Source organism: Balaenoptera borealis, assembly GCF_965194805.1.
Source record: "Balaenoptera borealis genome assembly, chromosome: 16".
NCBI classification, from domain to species: domain Eukaryota; kingdom Metazoa; phylum Chordata; class Mammalia; order Artiodactyla; family Balaenopteridae; genus Balaenoptera; species Balaenoptera borealis.
The window spans coordinates 49968421-49994423 of record NC_138872.1 but is presented as its reverse complement, the minus strand read 5'-3'; the positions used below and the strand labels follow the sequence as shown (position 1 = coordinate 49994423).

At 57.3% G+C, this 26003-nt stretch overlaps 3 protein-coding genes across 9 annotated transcripts; 2 read left to right on the top strand and 1 right to left on the bottom strand.

The window, feature by feature from the left end:
• Positions 1-12: 12 nt before the first annotated feature.
• RHBDF1 (rhomboid 5 homolog 1) lies at positions 13-16174 on the top strand. 7 transcript variants are annotated; one of them, XM_082361527.1, is made up of 19 exons: positions 13-141; positions 8711-8851; positions 8921-9051; positions 9320-9424; positions 9985-10198; positions 10639-10848; positions 10922-11044; positions 11117-11274; positions 11785-12042; positions 12143-12254; positions 12375-12449; positions 12530-12691; positions 13777-13877; positions 14038-14101; positions 14488-14582; positions 14798-14873; positions 14946-15046; positions 15154-15307; positions 15512-16174. In XM_082361527.1, exons 2-19 carry the CDS (start codon positions 8735-8737, stop codon positions 15929-15931), a joined length of 2676 nt encoding a protein of 891 aa, XP_082217653.1. In that variant the 5' UTR covers positions 13-141; positions 8711-8734; the 3' UTR covers positions 15932-16174. The 7 variants fall into 7 exon arrangements, with proteins under 7 accessions (XP_082217653.1, XP_082217652.1, XP_082217650.1 ...); XM_082361526.1 differs by having other exon boundaries at positions 8711-9051; positions 9383-9424; XM_082361524.1 differs by having other exon boundaries at positions 8711-9051.
• Positions 16175-16786: 612 nt separating this feature from the next.
• On the bottom strand, positions 16787-19627 carry SNRNP25 (small nuclear ribonucleoprotein U11/U12 subunit 25). Its single transcript, XM_082361614.1, has 5 exons — positions 19383-19627; positions 18512-18602; positions 18181-18286; positions 17491-17565; positions 16787-17058 (listed from the first exon to the last, which is right to left on the bottom strand). The coding sequence occupies exons 1-5, from the start codon at positions 19422-19424 to the stop codon at positions 17001-17003; spliced, it is 372 nt and encodes a 123-aa protein (XP_082217740.1). The 5' UTR covers positions 19425-19627; the 3' UTR covers positions 16787-17000.
• A 162-nt stretch (positions 19628-19789) lies between these two features.
• On the top strand, positions 19790-23091 carry POLR3K (RNA polymerase III subunit K). The gene is made up of 3 exons (XM_082361615.1): positions 19790-19958; positions 21024-21111; positions 22311-23091. Exons 1-3 carry the CDS (start codon positions 19848-19850, stop codon positions 22436-22438), a joined length of 327 nt encoding a protein of 108 aa, XP_082217741.1. The 5' UTR covers positions 19790-19847; the 3' UTR covers positions 22439-23091.
• Positions 23092-26003: the final 2912 nt, after the last annotated feature.

Below are 26003 nucleotides of genomic sequence, written 5' to 3'. Positions count from 1 at the left end.
CGCCCCCGGCGCGCACGCCCCTCGCTCCATGGCATTCCCGGGCGGGCGGGCGGGGACTCGGCGCGGGTGCCCTCGGGCCGGCGGCGGCAGCCCCTCCCCGAAGCCCTCAGGACCCCCGAGGCCCCGGTGCCGGCGGCGGCGGTGAGTGAGCGCGCGGGGTGGGGGGCGCGGGGCGCGGGCCGGGTGGGTTCCGGGGCTGCGTCCGCCGCGCGCGGGGCTCGTCCCCACCCCTCCACGGCCGAAGCCGCTCGGAGCGGCCGGAGTCTGGCTGCGTCCCGGCTTCGGGCGACTCTCCGCCCGAGGCGGCCGGACTTTCCTTCCCGGAGTTTCCCGAGCCGCCCGAGGAGGCGGCCCAGCCCCGGATTCCTAACCCGGCGCGCCGCAAAAATAGCCCGTGGCCGGATTAGCGCGCCCCGGCGGCCTGACCCGGCCGGACGTCTCGGCTCCATCCCCCGCCCGACAGCTGAGGGTCCCGGGAGCGGGAGGGCTCGGAGTCCGGGGTGTCCCCAGGCGCCTCTGAGCTGTACCCTCCCCCCCTTACGCTTTCCTTCCCGGCCACCACCAGTGGGTGGTGTCTCCAAGTCGAAACTCCAGCTCAGAGGGTGGGACTTCTCCGGATCATCCCTGTCCCAGCCGTGTTCCCTGGGGATGGGAATAATTTCAGCAATAATAGCAGTAGCTGTGGAGCTGGGGGGCGGGCGGTGCGAGGAGGGAGTGACCCCACCTTCCGCTTCACAACCCAATCTCCCCGGCTTTAAACACTGGAAGCTGCCGGGCACTTTCCCTACCCTGTGCTCAGTGGCCAAGAGGAGCAGGCCGGGGCTTAGCCTGTGGCCACTACACGGTGCCTCAAAGCAGGCCTGCTGGGGAGATTGCTGGACCCCAGGTGCTCAGGGCACTGGAGGAGGGCCTGGCTGTCTGCCCTGCCGGGGGCATGTCTGTGGGGCTGGGTGGGGAATGGGCAGGGGAGCCAGATGGTCCTGAGCAGAGTTCCTTCTTCTGTGTGTGCAGTTTGGGGTGGCGTGTGCAGTGTGTCTGTGTGGGTGGGTGAGGTCTGGGTCTGGAGGCCCTAGCCCTGTGCTGGGAAAGGCCCCCCCACCCCCACCTGGGGACTTCCTGGCAGAGAAGATTCAAGGATGAAACTGGCTTTTCAGGTTTGGCCCAGCCAGATGCTGGGTTCTCCCCACCCCTGTGGAGCCAGCCCCAGCCCCCTTAGCCCCCACCCAGAGGTTGGGAGGAAGCTGGGCCATCCAGCAGATGGCGGGGGCCCAAGGAGTCCCTGAGGCTGAGTTCCCTGCAACCAGGGGTTATTCTGGGCAAGCTGGGTCCTTTTCCTTGAGAAAAGCAGGGGCTACTAGCAGGGGCTACTAGTGGGGCATAAGAGTTGAGTGGCCCTGGATGGAATGTGCTAGGCCCCAGGCTGCTTCCCAAACCCTCCAAGCAACCTCCGCCCATTGCACAGAGAGCTGACTGAGAGCACCAGAGCTGGAGCACTGCAGTGACAGCATCCCCGTCCAGCGTTAGCGGGCCGGCCGGCAAACCACTGCCCTTGGGAGCTTGAATTCTAGGGGAGCCCTTGGTTCAGAGGGAGTCACGCAGGCCTTGCCTGCCTTCCTGGGCCCACCCTCAGGGCCTCCGGACTCAAGCTGCTGCTCAGGGCACCTCCTGTAGCTCCTCTCCCCAGATGTGAGGGGCTCCCCCCGCCCGCACCTCCCCAGCTCCAGTCCCTCCATGTCATCAGTGTCTGTGACAGGATTGACTTTCAGCCCAAGGATCAGATTCCTTAGCTTCTGCCTGTTTTCTGGGTTAGGTGCGTTTGAGGGTGACTCCTTCCTCCCTGAGCTGAGATGCTCTGGGTGGAGGTGGGGTGGAGTGGTGGCCCAGAGGGGCCTGTTAGCCCTCCCCAGCCTGAGGAGCCCAGATGGTCTACCCCTCCCCTGGGGGGCTGTGGCTACCTCCCCGGCTCCTGGGCAGACATGGCCCCAGGCTTTGAACCCCCCTGGAGGCTTGGTGACCACAGGTGGTGACTGGCCTCTCTGAGCCTCAGTTTCCTGATCTGTAAGATGGACACAGAGGACCCCTGCAGGGGTTGTGACAGGTGAGTGGGGCTAGCCAGAGTCAGGTTTGAGGCAGGTGTGCCAGGCTTCTGCTGACTGAAGCCATTTCTGCTCCGATAATCAACTTCAGGGGCTTGGTGTCCCCTCCCGCTGCCTTGCAGATACTATCCAGCAGCTGATGTGTCCTGAGAAGGGTTGCTAAGCCAGAGGGTATGTGGGCACCGGGAGCTCGTGTGGGGGTGGGGGGTTGGTCAGGGGCACTTGTGGGGCCTCTAACTGGTGATTAGGCTGCTCATCTGCCTTCTGTCCAGGCCTGTTGATGGGATGTGGGTCTTTCCACTGTGCAGCTTGAGACAGGCTTGCACCTACCTCCCAAGGTCCAGCTAGATTCCAGATTGTCCCACCCAGAAGCTGCTATAGCTGAGCCCCTGCCCTACCCCACTGCTGGCTGTGTGGCACGGATGGGTCCTCTGACCTTTCTGAGCCTGGGGCTCCCCGACCCCAGGGTGCATCCACCCTGCCAGACCCAGCCGGGTCATAGGCTTTAATTCTGGTGGCCAGTGACCCTCTGGGTCATAGTCTGCCGACCCTTTGGGCAGCTCCCAGTCCACAGGGCCAGTGCCCCCTTTCCTGCACCACCCTCCCAGGGCAGTTACCTTCAGGGCCTCCTGTGCAGAGAGCCTCCTGTGGTTCTGTTGTTGGATCCCTGCATCCCTATCATCTGGGGTGACAGCTGGTGATGGGCGCCTTGGGGGGGTAGGGATCTGATGTGTCCTCTTGGGGACAGCACGGGGCACCCAGCAAGCCACTGGCCAGGTGTCAGGTCTGCCCTGCTCCCTTCTGAACCTCATATCTTCCACAGAAAAGTGGAGGGGTCTCTGGGCAGGGTGAGGGCCTGGCCAGGATCATTCCCGACAAGGTGCCGGTTACTGATGATGAGGTCAAGAGGCACAGGGCAGCCAGCTCACTTTCGCTTTGCCACATAGTAGCACGTAGTGGAGGACTGAATTCTAGGCTGCCAGACAGCTGGCGATCCCCCCTCCCAAGGGAGACCTGGGGCCGGGCATCAGACTAGGGGTCAGACAGGACACTGAGGGTCAGAGGTCAGGGCTCACGTGGGGAGGTCAGAGGAGCTGGCGCCTCCCGGGACCATGCTCAGGTGAGCTGGGCACACGTCTGGGCAGGTGTCCTGGGGTGGGCCCAATTGCTCCAGCTGACATGGGTGGCCGGCGGTCCCCTGGGCAGGTTAGGCCCCAGGCTTGGTGGGTCTGGTCCTGGGGCCGGGCCGCGCCGCTTGCTTGACCTCCAGCTGCCCCTGGTCCGTGTTGTCCCTCAAGTGTGCAGGGCAGGCCTAAGTGCAGAAATAGAGGGTCCAGCTTAATCCCGGCCACAGCCTGTCCAGGCCTGGGTGGGCCAGAACTTCTCCCCTGTCTCCTCCTGCCTCTTGGCCACACCTTCCCAAACTGGGCCTCCCCAAAGGGTGTCACCTGGGTCCTCCCACACCTTGTGCTCTGGTTGAACGCGCTCCCGGGCCCTCCTTGGGGAGCTCCCCACAGCCGGTAGGCAGCACCAGCCTGCTCGTTTGTTTGTTTCTTTCTTTTTAGTTGAAGTATAGGTGACTTACAATATTATATTCGTTTTAGGTCCAGCCTGTTTTTTTTTTTGATTCAGCTGCCGCTTCTCGAGCACCTACTGTGTGCCCAGCACTGCTGTGGCCCCTGATTTTCAGAGGGGAAAATTCAGGCTCTCTCAGGGTTGCAGGTGGTAGAGGGGAGCTGGGTCAGTGCACAGTGTCTCAGGCCAGGCTCCCCGACACAGGCCTGCCTGCACTGGCTCCTGCTTCTGGACCCTCCTGGACCCCTGCCCAGGGTCCCCCGTCATCCCCAGAGCAGGCGTGGCTGCTTCTCAGGGCTGCCCCACAGCCCTCCACCCTGCTGGCTGCAGCGGCTCCCACTCCCCTCGCTCCCGCTTGAAGCAGCCCTGGTGGTCCCGGTACCCTGCGGGCCCTCCCTCTGCAGCCCCTCCAGCCTCACCCCACACTCCTGAGCTGCTCAGAGCTCCGTCCTCACAGTTAGCTTTTGCTTCATCAGCCTCCCCGCTGCGCTTCTAGTTGCCTGTTTGGGTGTCTCCTGGTGGGTCTGGGCCCCGGGTGGGCAGCCACGAATGTCACCAGAGTGACTCAGACGGCAGGCAGGCCCTCCCTGGGCTGTGGTCTCTCCCTGCACTGAGGGGCAGCAGAGCAGAGATGCTGTTGGGATTCCCCCTCAGGGACCGTCTAGGAACAAGAGCCCACTGTGCGCCTGGGGGAGACCCAGACACTGAGCCACTGTCTCCTCTGGGCGGGCGCTGTGCCCCTTCCCGGCCCAGACTCTTTGTCCGGTCTGGGCCCGACCCTCCCCCACACCCTCAGGGTCCACTGTGGAGCCACCCCCGACCCTGCTTGTGAATCCCACCCACTTGATGCCCAGATTGCCGTGGGGGCGCTGGGGGATTGGGCACACAGGGGCGGGTCAGGCCGGGAACCCATAGCACTGAGGGCAGGGAGCTGTGTGGGTTATGGGGCACCCTCCAGCTTCTGCCCCAAACACAGGAGGGATCTGGTGGGGTGAGGGCCACTGGGAGGTCTGTGTGTCCAGGCAGGGAGCTGGTGCCTCCCTCGTGAGGGGAGCGGCTCCTGTGTCTGGTGGGCCCAGGCCAGCGGGGGTCGGGGGGGCGTCTGGCTCCTGTGTGTGCTCACCACCCCCTTCCCACCTCCTTGCTTGTGCTCTTTCTGTTCCCACCCGGTCATGTGGTAGCTCCTCCTCCCAGACCCAAGTGAAGGGGCATCTTTGGGAACTTGCCATCACCCCACTTCATGGGGACGGGCCCCTGCTAGCTCGTGCTCTGAAATGCCCAGTGATCATTCAGCAGTGGCTCTGGAGCAGGCCTGTCCTAGGCACTGTGGACCTGGCATGACAGGACCGGACAGCACACACGTGGGTGTGCTCCCGGCCGTGCCAGGGGAATCCAGGGCCTGTCAGGGAGGGGCTGCCTGACTGAGGCGGGGGGTCCTTGAACACATGGGCAGAATGCGTGTACTGGGAGAGCCAGGTGTGAGGAGAGGCTGTGGGAGCACAGTGGGAGCCAGGGAGGGTCGCAGGTGTGTGTGTGGTGCTGAGCCAGTCAGCTGGCAAAGGTTCCTGGCACTCTTTTTTTTTTTTTTAATATTTATTTATTTATTTAGGCTGTGCAGGATCTTTAGTTGTGACATGCAGACTTCTTAGTTGCAGCATGCGGATCTTAGTTGCGGCATGTGGGATCTAGTTCCCTGACCAGGGAACGCACCCGAGCCCCCTGCATTGGGAGCATGGAGCCCTACCCACTGGACCACCAGGGAAGTCCCTTCCTGGCACTCTTGAGTGGAGAACCAGCTTCTGTCACCTAGAGGTGCTGGGCGTGCGTGGGGAGGCTCCTGTAGGGGCTCGTCCCTGGCACCCAGCCTGCCTGGTACCAGCAGTGATCCCGGGTCCACACTTGGCCTCTCTGGACCTCACAATAGCTTCACCAGGAGCGTATGAAACTCTGTGAGGCATGGGGTGGTCGGGTGGCAGGGACAGACTTAAGGTACCATAGCCTCTCCCATCTGAAATGCTAAGGGGGTCCCCATCCTGTCTGGCCCCTTCCTGACAAGGCCCCATGGGCACAGCACCATCTGAGGGGTCCGATCGCCCGGATGTCCACCTGGCAGGCCCGGCCCGCCGTGGCTCAGAGGGTGCACCCAGGGTGCTGTCCCAGCCCTGCAGGTTCTGGGCGCGCCTCTCAGCACCTTCTGCCTTCTCGATACGCCTAACACTGTCTGAGGTTCCACCATTAGTGCTTGAGACCCGGAGCTGTCCTGCCCAGTCATTTCCTTACCAGCAGGGAGAGCTTACAATCACCTTGGTCTGTGAAGGGAGGGCTGGTGGATGACAAGGAAGACGCTGCCCTCCCAGGATGCTGACCTGTGGCCTGGTCAGCCACAGCCGTGCAGGGCTGGGCTGGGTTGTGGTGTGAGTTGGATGCCGAGTGCTGGTCTCCTGGTTCAGGTCCCAGAGGGACCCAGTTCTCAGTCAGGATGCCCTCATGTCAGACGCTGCCTCCATCCCCTCCAGGGACTCTCCATCTGACCACAGCTTGTGGGGCTCAGTGTAGGCGGGGCCAGGAAGGGATTCCCAGGGATGTGGGAACAAATGCTGCCCTCAGCCCTTTTCCTGAGACCAGAGCAGGTGAGGGCAGGGGAGAGAGGCTTGGCCCTGGGAGCTGTGTTGATGGAAAGACTCCTGGGTGCATAGTCAGCTCAGGGAAAAGGTCGGAATGTGAGGGATGGGCCAAGAGTCAGAAGGCATCCCCGAAGGACTGCCTCCTTCTGGGCCTGTTCCTGGTTGGGGTAGGGCCAGTGGGAACCGTGATTAGTGTTCAGGCTCAGCCCCATTTGGTACAGGACCAGTAGAGCTGCCAGCTGCATCCTGGCCTGGTCTCCGGTCAATATAGGGCCAGTAGGACCTGTGTGCTGGGTCCTGGGCCGGTCCCCGATTGTCATAGGGCCAATAGAAGCTGTGAGTGTTGTCCTGGGCCTATCCCTGGGTGGCAGAGGGCCGCTAGGAGCTGGGAGCAGCATCCTGGGCTCTCCGTGTTTTGTGAGCAGCACAGCAGTGTTCTGTGCCATCCCGCGTCTGTGTCGGGGGGCCGGGGGTGGGGGGGGGGATGAGCGACATCCCTGGCCGTTCCCAGGTCCATAGGGAGCTGTGGGGTGGCACTGAGCAGGGTTCTGGACCCCTGGACCTTCCCTGATCTGTAAAGGACCAGTAGCAACTGTGTCCTTAGTGATGCCGCCTGAATATGTGGCCTTGGGCAAGACAAGCCTCTCTTTCTAGGCCTCAGTTTCCCTATTTGTAAAATATTTTCTCTGTATCTCTCCAGGCAGTTGAGAGGGAGGCTCCAAAGTAGAAGCTGTTTCTAGCGACCTCAGTGGATGGGTCACAGACCCCGCAGGTCAGAATCTTTAGAGTCTGAAGCTCTTTGAGAGGCTGAGAAATTTTGGAGTCTCCACCATGCTCCTGCTATCCTTGTCCCCGTTGTGCTAGGAACCCTTCTAGTCTTGGATATCCTGTTTCCAGGCCTTGTGATCCTTCTCTGGGGCGGGGAAGCAGATATGCCCTGAAACTGCCATTTTGTAAAGGGGGAATTAAGTGCCAAGGAGCCATGCTTATGTGGCCACTGCCTCACGGTCACATGGCCAGGCTGGGGTGGCCCAAATCAAGCCCTGGCCTCTCTGCTCTGGGTCTCAGATGCTTAAGGTGGCATGGAGCAAGGCGTCTCCAAGCACTGTGGGGCTTTGCTGCTGTTTCTGGGCCTGTGGCGCCCCCTTGTGGTCACAGCGGCCTTTTCACCAGGTGGTTTCCAGGAGGTCCCTTGGCTATAGGAGCCCTTGGCCCCTGGGAAGCCAGGTGGTCCCTCCTCTGAGAGATGGAGGGACCATGCACCCTGTCGTGGGCATAGTGAGCCCTCTGTCTCTGGAGCAGCTGTCATGGTGGTTAAGAAACTGAGGTCTGTGTCCAATAGGCTTGAGATTTGCCCCATGTACAGACCGGGTCAGCCCCTCAGCTTGCCTCTGCCCTCGTGCTTATTCATACCTCTGCACTGGCCATTCCCTGTGTGGGGAACACCCTGCCACCTAACCTTGCTCACTAGATCAAATCGAAAGCCTTTGCTCAGATGTCACTGCACAGAGAGGCATCGCTCCTCTGGCAACTGTAATGAGCTGTTTTCTGGGTTTTTTCAAATTAACTTTTAAAAAAAAATTTATTTTTGGTTGCGTTGGGTCTTCGTTGCCGTGCGCGGGCTTTCTCTGGTTGCAGCGAGTGGGGGCTACTCTTCGTTGTGCGCGGGCCTCTCATTGTGGTGGCTTCTCTCATTGCGGAGCATGGGCTCTAGGTGTGCGGGCTTCAGTAGTTGTGGCACGCAGGCTCAGTAGTTGTGGCACATGGGCTTAGTTGCTCCGTGGCCTGTGGGATCTTCCCGGACCAGGGATCGAACCCATGTCCCCTGCATTGGCAGGCGGATTCTTAACCACTGTGCCACCAGGGAAGTCCTAATGGGCTGTTTTATCCCTGTCACACGTTGCAGCCTTTAGCACAGTGTATCTGCGTGTAAGCTTATTGTTTGTCTGGACTCTAAGCTTGAGGAGTGCAGGGATTTTTGTGTTTCTGTTTCCCTGCTTCTCCACCAAGATGTCCCAAGCACCTAGGAGTGGCTCATAGTAGGTCCTCAACTATTCATCACATGAATGCATGTCGTCTGAGGACCTAGTGCGTGCCCAGCCGTGTCTTTCGGGACAACAGAGGCAGGAACCAAGCGCGTGGGTGCTGAGCCCGTGCTGGGACTCTGGCAGTGGAGCCGTGCCCATGCCTGTTAGGCTATCCCTGCTTCTTCCTCCTTCTGGGTCTGGGCCGCGTGAACCCTCAGAGATCTGCCAGTGCTGTTTTTTGGCTGCGCCGTGCGGCTTGCAGCATCTTAGTTCCCTGACCAGGGATTGAACCCGGGCCCCTGGCAGTGAAAGTGTGGAGTCCTAACCACTGGGCCGCCAGGGAAGTGCCTGTCAGCGCTGTTATTGAATAACACACCACGCCCCCTAGGCCCCCCTAGCTCTGCCTGGAACCATGGGTGAGGCCCGCAGGGACAGCACCAGCAGCCTGCAGCGCAAGAAGCCGCCGTGGCTGAAGCTGGATATCCCGGCCGTGGTGCCCCCGGCAGCAGAGGAGTCCAGCTTCCTGCAGGTAGGCCCTGGCCAGCGGGGGCTGCAGGTGCAGCCCATCCAGCCGCCTCACTGGGTCCCCGTTGCCCAGCCCCTGAGACGCCAGGCGTTCCTGCGGAGCGTGAGCATGCCGGCCGAGCCCGCCCGCGTTCCCTCACCCCACCAGGAGCCCCGGCGGCTGGGGCTGCAGCGCCAGATGTCCATCACACAGACCATCCGCAGGTACTTCGCTGTCCTGGCTGCTCCGCGGCGGGCTGGGGGCTGGGCCGGTGGGACAGAGGCAGGCATACAGGGTCCCCTTCGGGCACTGGGGCTGGGAGTGGGGCAAGGGCTTTCTCCTCCATCCCGTCCCCACATCACCCTGTCCTCCTCCTGCTCTGGGGACTGACTGCTGTCACCTACTGCCTTTCTCTGCCCCCCCGCCCAGCGCTTGCTCTCTCCTCTCTCTCTCCCCACCCCCCCACCCAATGCTCTGGTCCCCCCCGAACAGCCGACAGGTGCGCTTTGGGCGTGTCCACACTCTGCCCCTGTTGGGCCCCCCTGCTGCCCGCAGGGCCCTCACACAGCGCTCGTCTCTCTCTCGGTCCCTGCTCAGGTACCTTGGGCAGGGCATGAGTGTGTTGGCGTCAGCTGGTGTGTGCATGGCTTGTGACCTCCCGGGAGCTGCCAGCGTGGTTGGTGTCCCCCGGGGCTCCTGACGGCAGGTGCTGGCAGTGTTTTTGCGTGCGCGTCCAAGGACTGTGGGCAGCCTGCCTGGGTGTGTGGCGCCCACTGCCTGAGTTCTGTGGTGTCCAAGGTCAAGCTGCTGCCCAGGGCCACGCTTTCTCTGGCTGAGCTAAGGGCTGAACTCTGACCTCTGTCTCCAGACTCAGTGTCTCCCGACAAATACCCGTCTCAGGGATGGCGTGAGGGCCTGTGTGAAATACTCACCTATTTCACCAAGGCCTGCCATCTCTGGTGCTGGTGGCAGTTTGGAGCTGGCTAATTGTTTAGAGGGTGGCCAGGGCCGAAACCCACTTATCCTCTTAATCAGACCCAGCCCACCTGGACCCCAGACCCTGGAGTGTCCGGAGGCCTGGGGCGGGCATGCCTCTGAGGCCCCTGCTGGGGAGAGGGGACAGCTGGCCTCCCCTTGCTGAGTCCCTCCCCTGGCAGGGGCACTGCTGACTGGTTTGGAGTGAGCAAGGATAGTGACAGCACCCAGAAGTGGCAGCGCAAGAGCATCCGTCACTGCAGCCAGCGCTACGGGAAGCTGAAGCCCCAGGTCATCCGGGAGCTAGACCTGCCCAGCCAGGACAATGTGTCGCTGACCAGCACTGAGACGCCCCCTCCTCTGTACGTGGGGCCATGCCAGCTGGGCATGCAGAAGGTATGCTCTCCCGCTGCTGCCTCCCACAGTTCCCTCGCTCTGCTGCCCTGAGCTGGGGCTGGGGACACAGCCAGTCTAAGCACAGGAGGTTGCTTGGAGCTCACGGTCTGGGAGGGTGGTCGATGGTCCCGTAAAGGCACCTAAGATACTCTCTGGGAAGGGGGGCTTGGGGGAGAGGACAGGGTCATGGGATTGTACCACATGCCAGCCTATGCGTGGGAGAGCATCCCAGGATGAACAGCAGCGTAAAGGAAATACAGGCGGAGAACGGGACCCCTCTGGTGCAGTGGGGTGGGGTGGTACCCACTCAGCTGTCCAGGGACCCACTAGGGAGTGGGACGAGCAGCAGCTGTGTTCTCCACGGTGGGGTCTGGGGTGGGGAAGAAGCCCCCTTGGCGATGACCCAGCCCCCGACTCCTGCATCTCCTCCCCTCCTCCAGATCATAGATCCCCTGGCCCGGGGCCGGGCCTTCCGCTTGGCGGATGATGCCGCCGACGGCCTGAGTGCCCCGCACACGCCAGTCACGCCGGGTGCCGCCTCCCTCTGCTCCTTCTCCAGCTCCCGTTCGGGTTTCAACCGGCTCCCGCGGCGGCGCAAGCGCGAGTCGGTGGCCAAGATGAGCTTCCGGGCAGCCGCTGCGCTGGTGAAGGTGGGTGCAGGGGCCGGGGTGGGGGCAGGGGCTGAGCCAGCACCACGCTGCGTCCTCACCCCCTCGCTGGCAGGGCCGCTCGGTTAGGGATGGCACACTGCGCCGGCTCCAGCGCCGAAGCTTCACTCCTGCCAGCTTCCTGGAGGAGGACACGGCTGACTTCCCCGACGAGCTGGACACATCCTTCTTTGCCCGGGTAAGAGCCTGGCACCATCACCCATGACCCCGGTGCCTATGCTTCCCACGCTGACTGTGCGTGTTTGCTCAGGAAGGTGTCCTCCACGAGGAGCTGTCCACGTACCCAGATGAGGTGTTCGAGTCCCCATCGGAGGCAGCGCTCAAGGACTGGGAGAGGGCCCCGGAGCAGGCGGACCTCACGGGTGGGGCCCTGGCCCGCAGCGAGCTGGAGCGCAGCCACCTGATGTTGTGAGTGCCTCCCGGCGCGCTCCGAGGGGGCCGGGGGGCAGGTCCTGCGGCTCTCAGGAGCAGCTGGCCCCAAAGGCACGACCCTAGAGGGCCCCGGGAGGGGGTCATCTTGTGGACTGGGAACCCAGCTTGGCAACTGTGTTTGGGGAACCCAGGGGTGGGCACCATTCGAGTCTGGGCTGCCCACGCCTGGAACAGGATCACAGTCCCAGAGCCCACAGGCTGGAGAGAATCTTGGGGGAAGGAGGAGGTGACGTAGTTAACACTCGCAGATTAGCAGGGACCCTCCTGTAGGTCCGAACCCACCTCCCTGCCATGCCAGGAGTGGCTGGGGATCACGCTTTTACTGGTAAGGAGGGGGCTGACATTAGCCTGCCACACAGTGTCTTCACCGCTAGTTGGGAGCAGGACAGACAAGGAGGGTCGCCCGTGTTCGCCCGTGTCCCGCCGGGGATGGACTGCGGCAGGTGGGAGGTCTGGGGCTGGGAGTGATGGCACCCCTTCCCTCAGGCCCCTGGAACGTGGCTGGCGCAAGCAGAAGGAGGGCGGTGCAGCGGCCCCGCAGCCCAAGGTGCGGCTGCGGCAGGAGGTGGTGAGCGCCGCGGGTCAGCGGCGGGGCCAGCGCATCGCGATGCCGGTGCGCAAGTTCTTCGCCAGGGAGAAGCGGCCATATGGGCTGGGCATGGTGGGCCGGCTAACCAACCGCACTTACCGCAAGCGAATCGACAGCTATGTCAAACGCCAGATTGAGGACATGGACGACCACAGGTAGGCGTGGAGGGGATGCGGCTTCGGGAAGGCAAGGCTCCAGGTGGGCGTGGGGGCTCCGGGTTGGGGATGCCGCCTCTGCTGACGCTTTGCCCCGCAGGCCCTTCTTCACCTACTGGCTCACCTTTGTGCACTCGCTCGTCACCATTCTAGCCGTGTGCATCTATGGCGTGGCGCCCGTAGGCTTCTCACAGCACGAGACCGTAGACTCGGTGAGCCTCGGCGCCCTCCCTGGCGAACCCTGGGCTCTGGGCTCCCTCCCACCCATTCTCCTCCCACCCGAGGAGAGGGCTCAGCTGAGATCCGTCTGATCTTTCTCCCCAACCTCCCAGGTGCTGCGCAACCGAGGGGTCTATGAGAATGTCAAGTATGTTCAGCAGGAGAACTTCTGGATCGGGCCCAGCTCGGTGAGGGCGGGGCCTGGTGGGGGCGGGGCCCCTGGGCTGGCGGAGGGCCCGGCTGCAGCTGCACATCCTCTTCCCCACAGGAGGCTCTCATTCACCTGGGTGCCAAGTTCTCGCCCTGCATGCGCCAGGATCCGCAGGTGCATAGTTTCATCCACGCTGCGCGCGAGCGTGAGAAGCACTCGGCCTGCTGTGTGCGTAACGACCGGTCTGGCTGCGTGCAGACCTCGGAAGAGGAGTGCTCGGTGAGTGCCCGCCCGCAGCTCAGCTCGCACCCTTGTCTGCACCTTGTGTTTGTGGTTGTCTTGGGACTTCAGATAGAGCCGGTTGGTTATCCTAAACCCCTAGTTCTCAGCACATTATGCCGTCCGTCTGTGCCAGGCCCCTTGCATCACATTCTTTCCTTTTTATCCCACACCTCCTCCATCTCCTGCTGCTCACCCTGTAGACCCTGTGTCCTTAATTTTTTTTTTTTTTTTTTTTTATGGCCGCGCTGCAAGGCTTGTGGGATCCTAGTTCCCCGACCAGGGATCGAACCCAGGCCTGGCATTGAAAGCGCCAAGTCCTAACCACTGGACCGCCAGGGAATTACACATGTGTCCTTAATTTGGGTGTGCTCTTCCCACACGTGTCCATCTTGTTTTTGTGCACGTGTCTTAAGTTTCTATAAATGGCATTGCCTTTTCCCACTAAATTAAAAAAAAATCTTTTTTTGAATATTTATTTATTTGGCTGCATCGGGTCTTATTTGCGGCAGGCGGGATCTTTGTTGCGGCGAGTGGGCTTCTCTCTAGTTGTGGAATGTGGGTTTTTTCTCTTCTCCAGTCGTGGTGCGCGGGCTCCAGAGTGCATGGGCTCTGGAGTTTATGGCACGTGGGCTCTCTCATTGAGGAGCACGAGCTCAGTAGTTATGGCGCGAGGGCTCAGTTGCCCTGCGGCATGTGGGATCCCAGTTCCCCGACCAGAGATCGGACCCGTGTCCCCTGCATTGGAAGGCGGATTCATTACCACTGGACCACCAGGGAAGTCCCTGAATTTTAAAAACGTTATCCAAGTTTTTATCATCTTATGTGGAGGTGCCATAGTTTGTACCAGTTCTCTGATTTTGGACACTGGTGGTTTCTATTTTTAAGCTAATAGGAACTATGCTGTTGAATTCCTTATAACCATCTCCCAACATGCGAGCAATTTCCAGAGTGTAAGTTCAGAGCGGTGGGGGTGTAGAACCAGAGGGAGGAGCTCAGAATCAGTGCTTCTGATTCCCGCCATCTGGAAACTGCACCGGGACAGGGTGGGCTCTGACCAGGGCTGAGCCCGTGTCCTCCCACAGTCCACGCTGGCAGTGTGGGTGAAGTGGCCCTTCCATCCCAGCGCCCCAGACCTTGCTGGCCACAAGAGGCAGTTTGGCTCTGTCTGCCACCAGGACCCCAGGTCAGTCCTGCTGGCCCCTCCCTTACCTTCCTTTGTCCACGTCTCCCTTGGGAGTGCGGGTGGAGAGAGGTATAATAGCTCTCCTTGTTGTCCAGTCGGGCAGGAGGGGGCTAAGCCAAGGGCACAAAGCAAGGACTGACCACATCCTGGGCTCGTGCAGGGTGTGTGATGAGCCTTCCTCCGAGGACCCTCATGAGTGGCCAGATGACATCACCAAGTGGCCGGTGAGCCGGGGTGGAGGGGTTGTTTGGGAGTCGCCCTTATCGTGTGGGGGAGGCATCTACACCTCATCCATCAGTGATGCCAGAGGTCCCCATTGTGGGACCACCCTGTGCTTCCAGATGCTCGGCCCTGGCTGTTAGCCAGCCTGTCCGTCCACCACAGCCGACCTCTCTGAGCAGAACCCCCACGTGGAGCCTTGGGAGGTCAAATGACATTATTCCAATTTGATAGATGGTCAAACTGAGGCTTAGGGTGTAGAACCTGCTTGAAGTCAAGGGAAGCCTATTTCCCACCCTAGGAGCCTGTCCATCTTTGCCCCAACCAAGCATAGCGTGGGGCCCAAGGTTAGGGGAGACCCTGACCCAACTCACCCCCGTTTGTGACACAGATCTGCACCAAAAACAGCGCTGGGAACCACACCAACCACCCGCACATGGACTGTGTCATCACGGGCCGGCCCTGCTGCATTGGCACCAAGGGCAGGTAGGGCTGCCTGTGTGGGCATGTGCAGCTGGTCCTGGGCACAAAGTGTTGCCCTGGGGTTGTGCCCTCCTCCCCTCCCCAGTCCCAAAATAACCCAAGATACCAAGGGGCGTGGGGTGAGGAAGGGGCTGGACCTATCCAGGGCCAACAAAGGTGGGCAAGTGGGGCCGAAACCTGGGCCTGGAAGCCCTCCCAACCCTGGCCTGACCTTCCAGGTGTGAGATCACCTCCCGGGAGTACTGTGACTTCATGAGGGGCTACTTCCACGAGGAGGCCACACTCTGCTCTCAGGTAGGCCTCCGGGGTGAGGGTCCCTCCCCGTCCCCGCAGCCACGGCGGGTGCTGACAGGCCACTCTGCACAGGTGCACTGCATGGACGACGTGTGTGGGCTCTTGCCCTTCCTCAACCCCGAGGTGCCCGACCAGTTCTACCGCCTGTGGCTGTCCCTATTCTTGCACGCTGGGCAAGTGACACCATGTGGGCTGAGCGGGGTTGGGTGGAGTGGGTGGTCCCAGGGACCCCAGGAGTAGCTGGTGAGCCTTCCCTGCTGAATGGCCCCCCTCCCCACAGGATCCTGCACTGCCTGGTGTCCGTCTGCTTCCAGATGACTGTCCTGCGGGACCTGGAGAAGCTGGCAGGCTGGCACCGCATAGCCATCATCTACCTGCTGAGTGGCGTCACTGGTAACCTGGCCAGTGCCATTTTCCTGCCATACCGGGCAGAGGTAAGGCTGCCCCCCAGGGTGGGGCCCTCCTACGTGCACCTGCTGCCCAGCACGAACTGGTTCCAGCACAGAGTCGAGTTGCTACAGTGCCCCGCCCGGGAGCAGCTCCACTTGGCTCCTGTCCCGATTTGCTCTGGGCAGAGGGAGGTGGGACGGGGCGACCTGCTCAGGCCCACCAGCTCACGGGCACCCACACGCCCCCAGGTGGGCCCCGCCGGCTCGCAGTTCGGCATCCTGGCCTGCCTCTTCGTGGAGCTCTTCCAGAGCTGGCAGATCCTGGCACGGCCCTGGCGTGCCTTCTTCAAACTGCTGGCTGTGGTGCTCTTCCTCTTCACCTTCGGGCTGCTGCCCTGGATCGACAACTTCGCCCACATCTCGGGCTTCGTCAGCGGCCTCTTCCTCTCCTTTGCCTTCTTGCCCTACATCAGCTTTGGCAAGTTTGACCTGTACCGCAAGCGCTGCCAGATCATCATCTTTCAGGTGGTCTTCCTGGGCCTCCTGGCTGGCCTGGTGGTCCTCTTCTACTTCTACCCTGTGCGCTGTGAGTGGTGCGAGTTCCTCACCTGCATCCCCTTCACTGACAAGTTCTGTGAGAAGTACGAGCTGGACGCTCAGCTCCACTGAGCTGGCGGGGTGCTGGCGCCGTGTGCCCTGTGGGCCGGGGCCAGGCCTGAGGCTCGGGACTCCGCCTGCGAGCCCTGCTCCCCTTGCACAGACCCCTTGTGCCGTGTTCACTGCTGTTGAACCCCTCGTACTTCCGGGCATTTATCACAGTAGTTCCCGAGATTACCCTCTAACTAGCCTCTCGACGACCACCTCATGTGGCCAATAAATGGACCGGGAGCGTTTTAGCTGCCACTAACTTGACCAGAGCTGCCTCCTCCTTTCTGGGTTCTGGCTGGAGGCTGTGGAGGGAGGTCCTTCAGTGCCCAGGCCTCCCACTCACAAGTCCCCAAAACAGGGAACTCAGTGTCAGATGTACCTCCCAGGGAAGTCCTCAGCCAAGTGCACACACCCTGTCCCCGTTCTATAGGAGTGGTAGGCGACAAAGGGACAAGGACCTATGAATGCACAGTCACACTTCCCCACCCACACTGAGAGGCGCCCCACCCCAGCCCTCCCTGCCCAGCTGGCAGCTCCAATTCCAGCCCCGGGCCAGCACCCTTTCCAGGAGCTGGTGAAGGCACTGCTGTAGGCGAGCCCTTAGGCTGAAGCGGGAGGCCCTGTCCATGGCTGGGCTCAGACACAGGCCTTTGTTTCCCCACAAGCAGAAACAGAGAGCCAGCCGCTCAGCTTTCACCTCCTCGCTGCAGAGATTACAGGGACAGGTGTGTATGGCTTGGGGAATGGGGTGGCCAAGGGCTCAGGTGCAGCGTTCAGACCATGTGACATGCCTGCACGTTCCCTGCCCTCGCCTCCTCACTGTGAGGGGCAGCGCCAGTCCCGCCTGCCCCCGTACAGTGGCTTGACTTTCCAAACTCAGAAGCAAATAGGTTTATTCTGTATACAGGGCCAGGCCCACAGCCCTGTGGGATCCACCATGGGATCGGGGTTCACGTTGAGAGTCCAGGCGGGTCCAGCTGGGGTTAGGCTATCTCAACACTCTTCTGGGAAAAGGGCCCAGTGGCCAAGGCTTCCTCCTCTCGGGGAAGAGCTCGGCCACCAGCACAGAGGGTTTTCCATGTCTGGAGATTCACTTTTGTCTCAGCTTTTTGAGGAAGGACACCTCATCCCGATTCCGGATACCATAACTGAGAAAGAAATAAAGGCACAGAGTGTCCGATCTACAGAAGGGCACATCTGTGACTCCTCACCTGAGGCTTGTGAGGGATAACAGAGACCAGGTGGGAAGAGCATGGTGTCTGGGAAGGTGAGGAGGTGGCAAGGGCCATGCACACTCTTAATTCTCTCCTCTTGGCTCTATGCAGCCCTGAACCGCTGCTGGTGAGGAGCGGCAGGGCCCCTTCCACTGCTCCTCTGTCTTTCGTCCTCCTGGCAGGGAGGCCTCCAGGGGGCTCCTTGCAGGAGGGCCTCAGTCCAAACAGGGACTCTCCTGGTCTCACACATTCCCTCTTTCCCTTACGAGCCTCTGGAGAGGACCCCAGCCCTATGGCAGGGCATGGGGAATCAGAGGGCCACAGACCAGATACTTCCCTGCAGCTCAAGGCGTAGCCTGAACTTACTCTCGGAGCTTCTTCTGGTCTTCTGCGAGCTTCTCTCCTGCAGAAGTCAGGTGGTACGTCCTCCACACATAGGACCTGCAAGATGGGAATTCAGTCAACCACGAGCAGGGTGAGCAGGGCAGCTGGGATGCAGCTGTGCATAAGGAGGGCTCAAGGCGCTCAGCTCTGCGGGGCCTGAGGCCGCCAGCCTCCTCCCTGGGCTCTTTCCCTGTACCTTGTGTGTACCAGGCCTGAGGCAGGTTCAAGGACGCACTGCTCTCAAAGGGATGCATGGGGTGGCTGGGGGCCAAACCCACGTTGCTAATGAAACGGGTGGCTGTACCAAGACACAGTTAATGGGACACTTGATCCCGAAGGAGACTGAGAGCTGAGAGCACCCAGGCGAGGAGCTGGCAGCTGCACCATCTGTAACCAGGGAAACCACCTCTGGACACACCGGAAGTGCCCTAAGGTATCCTCACGTGAAGATACCCAGCTGCCTGGGTGGGGTGATGTCAGTGAAGAGCAGCTGAGGCAGGGCTCGCGGCACAGAAGCACCTGCCCTGGCTGAGGCTCGGGACAGGGAGCTCGCTGCTCCAGGCCGCACTCTGGAGCAGAGTCCAAGTGATGAAACGGCTCACGTCCAGCAAGTGCTCCTGTGAAGTCCAGCTCCTAGGAAGGGCTGCAAGGAGGAGCTGTGGCTGCACTCACCAGCTGATGTGCTGAATGCCCCCTTCGCGCTCCTGCCTGAGCTGCACGTATCTCTGGATGGCCTTCTTCAGGTCCAGGACCGTGGCGTTCTGGACTACAACCACAGCTGCACAAATGGGAGAAGATCCGTGGTGGGAGTCCACAGCCACAGCCTCAGATGGCAGGAGAGGAACCCAGAAGCTTCTTCCTGAGGCTCAAGGCTGGGCAGGGGGAGCTTGTGGCTGCCCCAACACCCCTGGGCATGGCCCTGAGTTTCCACTGACCAGCCCTGCTAACATCTTCTCCCGTGAAGGTTCAGACCGCACGGCCTGACGGGAAGGGCAGCACTTACGCATAACTTCTCCATCCATCTTGCACACTCGGACTGTCATTGCTTGGCCGTATTCTAGTGCTATTTGGGAATTGACCTCTTCCAAAGTAACCTAGAAAAGACCAAGGCTGGAGATGGGAGCTCTTTTCACCACCCCAAACAACAAAGAAAAACAGCTGATAGTCTTCAAAAAGTGGTGCCACATTTTTGGGAGATTCTTGCATATATGTTAGGATTTCCCGGTTTTTCAGCACTTTAATCTCATGTCTCATCCACATTTTCTATGAAGTGTATAGACGCTCAGGAGAAACAGGCAAGGAGAATGAATCGCCTTGAGGAACAACCCCTGGCTCCTCTGGGCCAGGTGCTGGGTGGGAGGAGGAACACTGGGCCCCACTGTCCAGCCTGAGAGCCCCTGATCATCAGGATCCAGGGCCTCAGGCAAGGCTGGGGCACCAAAAAACGGTAAAGATAAACATGTCAATACAACCGTTAACACAACAGAAGTTAATTTAAAAATTCCACGATGGGCAAAATAACAAGGATTTTAAAACAAGACAGTGCCAAAACTTACTGAAGATTGAAGAGAAAGGAAAAACCGGTAACAGTGATCTTTTATTGGAAAATTATATTATTTTGTTTGCCGTAGGCTTTTGTAAACCAACTTTGAGTTTTAAAAACACTGGTGAAAAGTCATGTGTGCTAACTAGTGGGGGTTTTTGGCGCCCCTTTAAATTCCGCGCCAGAGGCCACAGCCTCGCTCGCCCCCAGGCCGGGCCGGAGCCTAGACCCTCGTTTACGCCCGAAGACGCCTTCCCAAGGCCTCTGGCCTTAGCCCCCATCGACACTCCGGGGTCCGTCCGCGCCCCGACGGCCCCCGGCCCGCGCGCACCTGGATCGGAAGGTCGCAGAGCAGCGGGTCCTGTACCACCATGGCCAGACCCTCCTGGAACACGTCCACCGCCTCGGAGTGCGGCAGCGCCTCCTCTTCGTCCTCCTCGTCCTCCTGCGGCTCCCGCCGCGCCGCGGCCCCCGCCTCCTCCAGGCTGCCTAGCCTCCCGAGGGCTCCGCCCGCACGGTCGCTCCGCGCGACCGTGGTGCGGCGCGCACGCGCGGGGACCGCAACCACAGCCTCTCCTTCGGGGCGTCGAGGGGCGGGGCTACCTCGAGGACCAATGAGAAGTGAGTTACTGGGAGCCGGCCTGCCGCAGTGCTCCCTGGGAGCGCGAAGTCGGCGTGACTATTGGTGGCCTGGTTGGGGCGGGGAGGCGGCCGGGACCAATGGGAGTTCGGAGCGTCGGAGCGCCGGCGCCGAACGGCCGCGAGAGCTGCCGGGAGACCCGGGCTAGTCGCCGCGATGCTGCTTTTCTGCCCGGGCTGCGGGAACGGGCTGATCGTGGAGGAGGGGCAGCGCTGCCACCGCTTCGCCTGCAACACCTGCCCCTACGTGCACAACGTCACCCGCAAGGTGGGCCCCGGCTGGCCGCGCGGCGCGCACAGCGCGGAGGCCGACCCTAACCTTCCCCGCGCATCCTCTTCTCGGATTTCGGGTCCAGTGGGCCTTCTGCCCGCGACGCCAGCCTCTCGGAGGCGCTCCCGCCCGGCACGGGCACTACTCCCGTAGCCTGTGCACGACTTTTCCGCCCGGGTCGCTCTTGTCCCTAGGTACCCATGTCAATCGTTGCTCGTGTCTTTGCTTAAAGGATTATTTAAAATTGCAGCCTCTTTCTAAATTTTATGTTCCTTCCCCTAATTTTATTTTTTCCGTAAGACTCATTTGCCTTCCAATACGCCTTGCAATTTACTAATGCGATTTGTTTATTAATACTAGGACATAAGCTGTAGGAGGGCAGGGATTTTTCAGTTTTGTTCCCTCTTATGTTCTAGTCTGAACAACTGGAATGTATTGGATGTTCATTACGTGAGTGATGCACACTTTATTATAACTTGTTACTCTCCCTCGGTAATGCATCTTTCCTTTTTAGAACACCTTTAATTTTTAGAAGTAGAGCACGTTGGTACTACCTCATTCTTAATGTTTGTATAGTATTCCACCGTATAGCTGTGTTGTGGGAGTTTAGAGTCTGAAACTATGCAAAGGGTGACGTTTCAAGGACGTCTGGTAAAACTTGGAAAACAGAAAACTCTCTGCCTGAGGAGAGTGGCTGGACTCCTTTTTGGCTTCAGTTGTATTTGGTTCTCTTATCTTGGATTACCAAGTACCTTAGAGGTGTGGGAAAAGAAGAGGGTCACACCTAAGCTATTTTTTTCCTCCTGCTCTGTTGCTTCATCCAATCCTTGCAGAGGTCTTCTCACTTCTTTTGGGGACATCCCAATCGCGAATCCTCTAAATTCTGACGGAGCATCCTGCTCTGTGACAGCAGGAACTCTGCTTTCATTTAGTATTCCTCCAGTCTGTGTTGAAGGAAGGAAGCGAAGGCTGGGGAGACACTTGAGGGCGGTATGGTTTGGTGACCCAGGTTTGTACCGTTCACTTACTTGTAGAGTCTGAAGACCTGCTGTTGCTTATTAGGTAACAAATCGGAAGTATCCAAAGCTGAAAGAAGTGGATGATGTGCTCGGTGGAGCAGCTGCGTGGGAGAATGTTGACTCTACTGCAGGTGAGAGGGAAAACCTTTTCTGTTCCAGAGCTGTGGGTAAGGATGAGGCTGCTGGCTGTGCCACTCTGCGGCAGAGTCTGTGATGTACTTGTGTGAAATGGGCTTCTAAAACTAGAAAGTGTTTTCTTCTCTTATAATGTATTTGTTACGCAAACAATATTGGCACAAGCTTTGGAGTCCTTCAGACCTGAGTTAGAGTCTCAGGGGGTCCTTGATTTGTCTGGGCTAATCCATAGTCGTAGATTGTGAGAGCACAAATGAGTGTTTGGCATATAGCAGGCACTTAGCAGGTGTGATTGGAGTAATAAAAAACCAGTTTAAGGATTTTGTTCTCATACAGATTTCTAAAAGTTAATGATACAGAGTATTAAACTGCACTAAACATTCAGTAAAATAAATATTTATTCCAAGTCTTCATTCATTTCTGGTAGAGATAGATGTGACCAAAGAAGGAAGGAGAGCCCTAGACATTACCTGTATTGAGAGGAGGAAGGGCTAGCGCATGATCACTGCTGTCTTTTTCCCCCCGGAGAACATCCAGATCTGCTATGTTAAAAATACAGCACTGGCAGAATTTGTCGTTAGGAGATGAATTACGTACCAAAATGGTGTTTGAGAGTGTTTGAAGGCATTTCCATCAAAAGCAAGGTTCTCAAATTGAAATCTCAGTGAAAGTAAATACGTGCCTTGGGACACTTTGAAAAGGCGTGGGATGTATGTTGAGATCTTGATAAGAACAGCCTGGACAACTTCTGCCAAGACGGATCTCTAAATTCACGGGGAAGTGGATTGGTCGTGCGTTGGGATTTCCTTTGGGAAGATGAGAGGACCTGTCCATTACCAGGTGGTGGAGATGCACTTTTTAGGGGAATCTGCAGGGCATGGACCCTGTAATGCACACGGCAGCCGTGTCACCTTTCACGTGGTGTTTCTAGCCAGTCTTCAGCCAGACTTGAAGAAGAGGGACCCAGGGAGAGGAGGACTGTTTCCAAGATCACAGGTCTCATTCCCTCAGTGTGAGAGCGCAGTGGGAATGATAACGCTGTTGGTAACCTTAAATCGTGGTGCAGGACACCCTGGGCAAGGGATTCCAGATGAGCTGTCTTTCGCGTAACACCTACTTCTAACAAGTGTGTTGGTCACAAGCATCATTTTTTTAAGTAAACATGGGTCACTTGTTTGTTTTTTCTCATTGCCAGAGCCGTGTCCCAAATGCGAACACCCTCGTGCCTATTTCATGCAGCTTCAGACCCGCTCTGCAGACGAGCCCATGACCACCTTCTACAAGTGCTGCAATGCTCAGTGTGGACATCGCTGGCGGGACTAGGGCCAGGCTGGCCCAGCTGTGTCAGCGTCTGCTTACCGTATTCCCCAGGGTGAATTCCCAGCTGCGAGTGTGAACTCTGTGTCCTGAGGGTCTTGGCTGGTGTGGTGGAAAGCAAACCCATTTAGGGTGGCTGGCCAGGGGCTGAGGAGATGTAGCCCACCTCCCAGTCAGTGGATTAACTCATTAATGTCCAGGAGGCTGTGTGTGTGGATAGGAGTATCCATAATTAAGTGCATCCTGTTTAAGGTCCTGTTCTGCATCTTTTACATTTATTGGGCAGTTGACATTCTCTCACCATCAGCCGACACTCTTAAATATTTACATTGTTTGCACAACTAATAAAGTAAAACTTAGTAGTTTAGTACATTAGATGTCCCTCAGTATTTAACTGTTAATTGCAAACTTATTTAATCAAAATTTATTCTGAATATTTAATTAAAGTTAAAAGTCTAATATCACCTTCTCGGTGTTTTAAATGCCTGAAGAAGTAGACATCAAACCCCAAAACAGGATTCCAAAACTGACTACTATACTTAGGGCCAAACTAGTTACAAAATTGTGAATAACATGGATTTCTATTTCTTTATGATTTGTATTCTTTTTTCCTAGGATTGCAATAAACTTAATAGGTAGTATGTTTTTTTTTTACACTTTATACTTTCTGTGTCCATCTGTCTACTCTAAAGAGAAAAAGGACACCCTGGGCTAGCAGGGGACAGGATCTTGGTTATTGATGGATTGGTTTCTTGCTCAGACTTAATTGCTTTTTCAGATCTCTCTCTTTTTTTAGTTTATTGAAATATAGTTGACTTACCACGCTGTGTTAATTTCTGGTGTACAGCAAAGTGATTCAGTTATACGTACATGTATTCTTTTTCACATTCTTTTCCATTATGGTTTATTACAGGATATTGAATATAGTTCCCTGTATCTCTTCTCTTCATAATGAAGTCTCACTTATGGAATGATGGGACTTAAATTTATGCCTTTGATACAGATTTTTACTTTTTTGAAACTTGGTATCTTTCCAAGAAACTATTAATCTGTATCGTTCATGTGATGGTTGACCAGGTCCTGAGCTCACTGTGTCCAATTTTTTCTGTTTCAGAGCAGTTTGTGCTGGATTTGCAAATGTGGTTTTATCCTGTGGCTGTTATCTTCAGTGTCTTCTTTCTGTGCCGTTAGTTAGTTACATTTCCTCAGATACCTATTCTCATTTTGGGTTGTTGTTGGAGGCAGGGTAGGGTGGATCAGTGGCGAAGGTCGCGCCCTCTGAAGTCAGCCTGCCTGCCTGTCAAGTCCGTTTCCTCCTGTGTAAAATGGAGATAATAATAGTCTATTTCAGGGGTTTACAACTTTTCCTGTAAAGTGCCAGATAGTAAGTATTTTGGGTTTTGTGGGTCAAGAGTCAAAATCTAGGAGAACACAAGAAAACAAAGTCTTATAAAGAAATTCAAAATATAATCCTACAATATTTTGTAATGCAAGTCCACTGATGAAAGGAATGGATACCATTTTGCATAATTGAGGTTCAGAGTTAGTGTTCCTTGTCATCAGCGTTGCAAACGTGCATCTCATACTGGTTCAGGCCATGAGAGCAGAGGAAGTTCACTGTTGACATTGCTGATGGATTCAGTAGATGCAGTGTGGTGAGGGATGCAGATGTTTTCCTCAGCATATTTGCAGGTAAATAATGCAGTGCAGACTCACAGGCCATGAGCACTTTCTCTCTTTTTTTTTTTTTTTTTAATTAATTTATTTCTGGCTGTGTTGCGTTGCTGCGCACAGGCTTTCTCTAGTTGCAGCGAGCGGGGGCTACTCTTCGTTGCGGTGCTCGGGCTTCTCATTGCAGTGGCTTCTCTTGTTGCAGAGCACGGGCTCTAGTCGCGCGGGCTTCAGTAGTTGTGGCTCCCAGGCTCTAGAGTGCAGGCTCAGTAGCTGTGGCTCACAGGTTTAGTTGCTTCGCGGCATGTGGGATCTTCCCGGACCAGGGCTTAAACCCGTGTCCTCTGCATTGGCAGGCGGATTCTTAACCACTGCGCCACCAGGGAAGTCCAGGAATTCTGTTTTGTGTTGAGACTCTTGCCAGTGACGAGTGCTCGGTCTGGCAACGTCGACCATTGCAGTATCGTTGCGTGATAAACACTGCTCTGCGATCCAGTTTGCTGACAGGATAATCTGCACTGCCCTGTGCCTTAAAAACATGACGTTCAGTGCCCACTTTTCTTATTTTGACATGCTGGGTGTGCACTCATAGTAAGCAAAAAAAAAAAGAAAATGGATACAACCGTATGGTGGCCCTTGAAACGCTGTTAAGGTCACTGCTGAGTTGTGAGCCGGCAGAGCAAGGGCTGGAAGCCCTGTCACCAGTACTTCGCTGTCAGTGCATGAGAGCAGCTGCAGACAACATGAGTGGGTGGTGTGGCTGTCTTCCAGTGAAGCTGGATGCTGACATCTGAATTTCATAGTAGTTCCACATGTCGTATAATTCTTTAAGCTTTTCCCCCCCAACCATTTAAAAATGTATAAACTCTTTTAATTAATTAATTAATTAATTTCTGAGGTGCGGCTTGCAGGGTCTCATTTCCCCGACCAGGGATTGGGACTTTATTTATTTTTCATTTTTTTAAGATTTTTTTGATGTGGACCATTTTTTTTTTTTTTAATAAATTTATTTATTTTATTTTTTTATTTTTGGGTCTTCTTTGCTGCGCACGGGCTTTCTTTAGTTGCAGCAAGCAGGGGCTACTCTTCATTGCAGTGCGTGGGCTTCTCATTGCGGTGGCTTCTCTTGTTGTGGAGCGCGGGCTTCAGTAGTTGTGGCTCCCAGGCTCTAGAGTGCAGGCTCAGTAGTTGTGGCGCACGGGCTTAGTTACTCTGGGGCATGTGGGATCTTCCTGGACCAGGGCTCAAACCCGTGTCCCCTGCCTTGGCAGGCGGATTCTTAACCACTGTGCTACCAGGAAAGCCCAATGTGGACCATTTTTAAAGTCTTTATTGAATTTGTTACAATATTACTTCTGTTTTATGTTTTGGTTTTTTGGCCGCAAGGCATGTGGGATCTTAGCTCCCCGACCAGGGATCGAACCTGTACCTCCTGCATTGGAAGACGAAGTCTTAACCACTGGACTGCCAGGGAAGTCTCCCACAAGGGATTGAACCTGGGCCCACGGCAGTGAAAGCCTTAACCACTGGACTGCCCACAAATTCCTAACCACTGGACTGCCAGGGAATTCTCCGTATAAACTATTTTTAGCTCACAGGTTTTTTTGAAAGGGTGGGGTGGATTTGGCCTGTGGGCTGTAGTTTGCTAACCTCTGGTCTACCTCATAGGGTTGTGAGGATTTATGTAGCTTCACATATAACATCCTTAGGACATGTCTAACTAATGGTGTTTGTTATTGGCTGTTCCTTTCTTTCAAGGGGCTGGGTTTCAACAGGTGTTTGGTGACTCTGGTTGTATGGTCTTTTTCCCTCCATCTATGGATGTTGTTTTTCTGTTTATCTCCATTTGTTATGGGAGGGGGTGGAGTGTCAGGTTGTGCTATCAGAACACTTCCTGGAC

Coding starts and splice junctions, on each gene's coding strand:
- RHBDF1 (XM_082361524.1), top strand. CDS start 8,735: ATGGGTGAGGCCCGCAGGGACAGCACCAGCAGCCTGCAGCGCAAGAAG. Junction 10,849..10,921: donor CAGCCGCTGCGCTGGTGAAG/GTGGGTGCAGGG, acceptor CCTCGCTGGCAG/GGCCGCTCGGTTAGGGATGG. Junction 12,692..13,776: donor CCTCGGAAGAGGAGTGCTCG/GTGAGTGCCCGC, acceptor GTCCTCCCACAG/TCCACGCTGGCAGTGTGGGT.
- SNRNP25 (XM_082361614.1), bottom strand. CDS start 19,424: ATGGTGGTACAGGACCCGCTGCTCTGCGACCTTCCGATCCAG. Junction 18,603..19,382: donor TCTGCGACCTTCCGATCCAG/GTGCGCGCGGGC, acceptor GGTCTTTTCTAG/GTTACTTTGGAAGAGGTCAA. Junction 17,059..17,490: donor GACCAGAAGAAGCTCCGAGA/GTAAGTTCAGGC, acceptor TTTCTTTCTCAG/TTATGGTATCCGGAATCGGG.
- POLR3K (XM_082361615.1), top strand. CDS start 19,848: ATGCTGCTTTTCTGCCCGGGCTGCGGGAACGGGCTGATCGTGGAGGAG. Junction 19,959..21,023: donor TGCACAACGTCACCCGCAAG/GTGGGCCCCGGC, acceptor GTTGCTTATTAG/GTAACAAATCGGAAGTATCC. Junction 21,112..22,310: donor GAATGTTGACTCTACTGCAG/GTGAGAGGGAAA, acceptor TCTCATTGCCAG/AGCCGTGTCCCAAATGCGAA.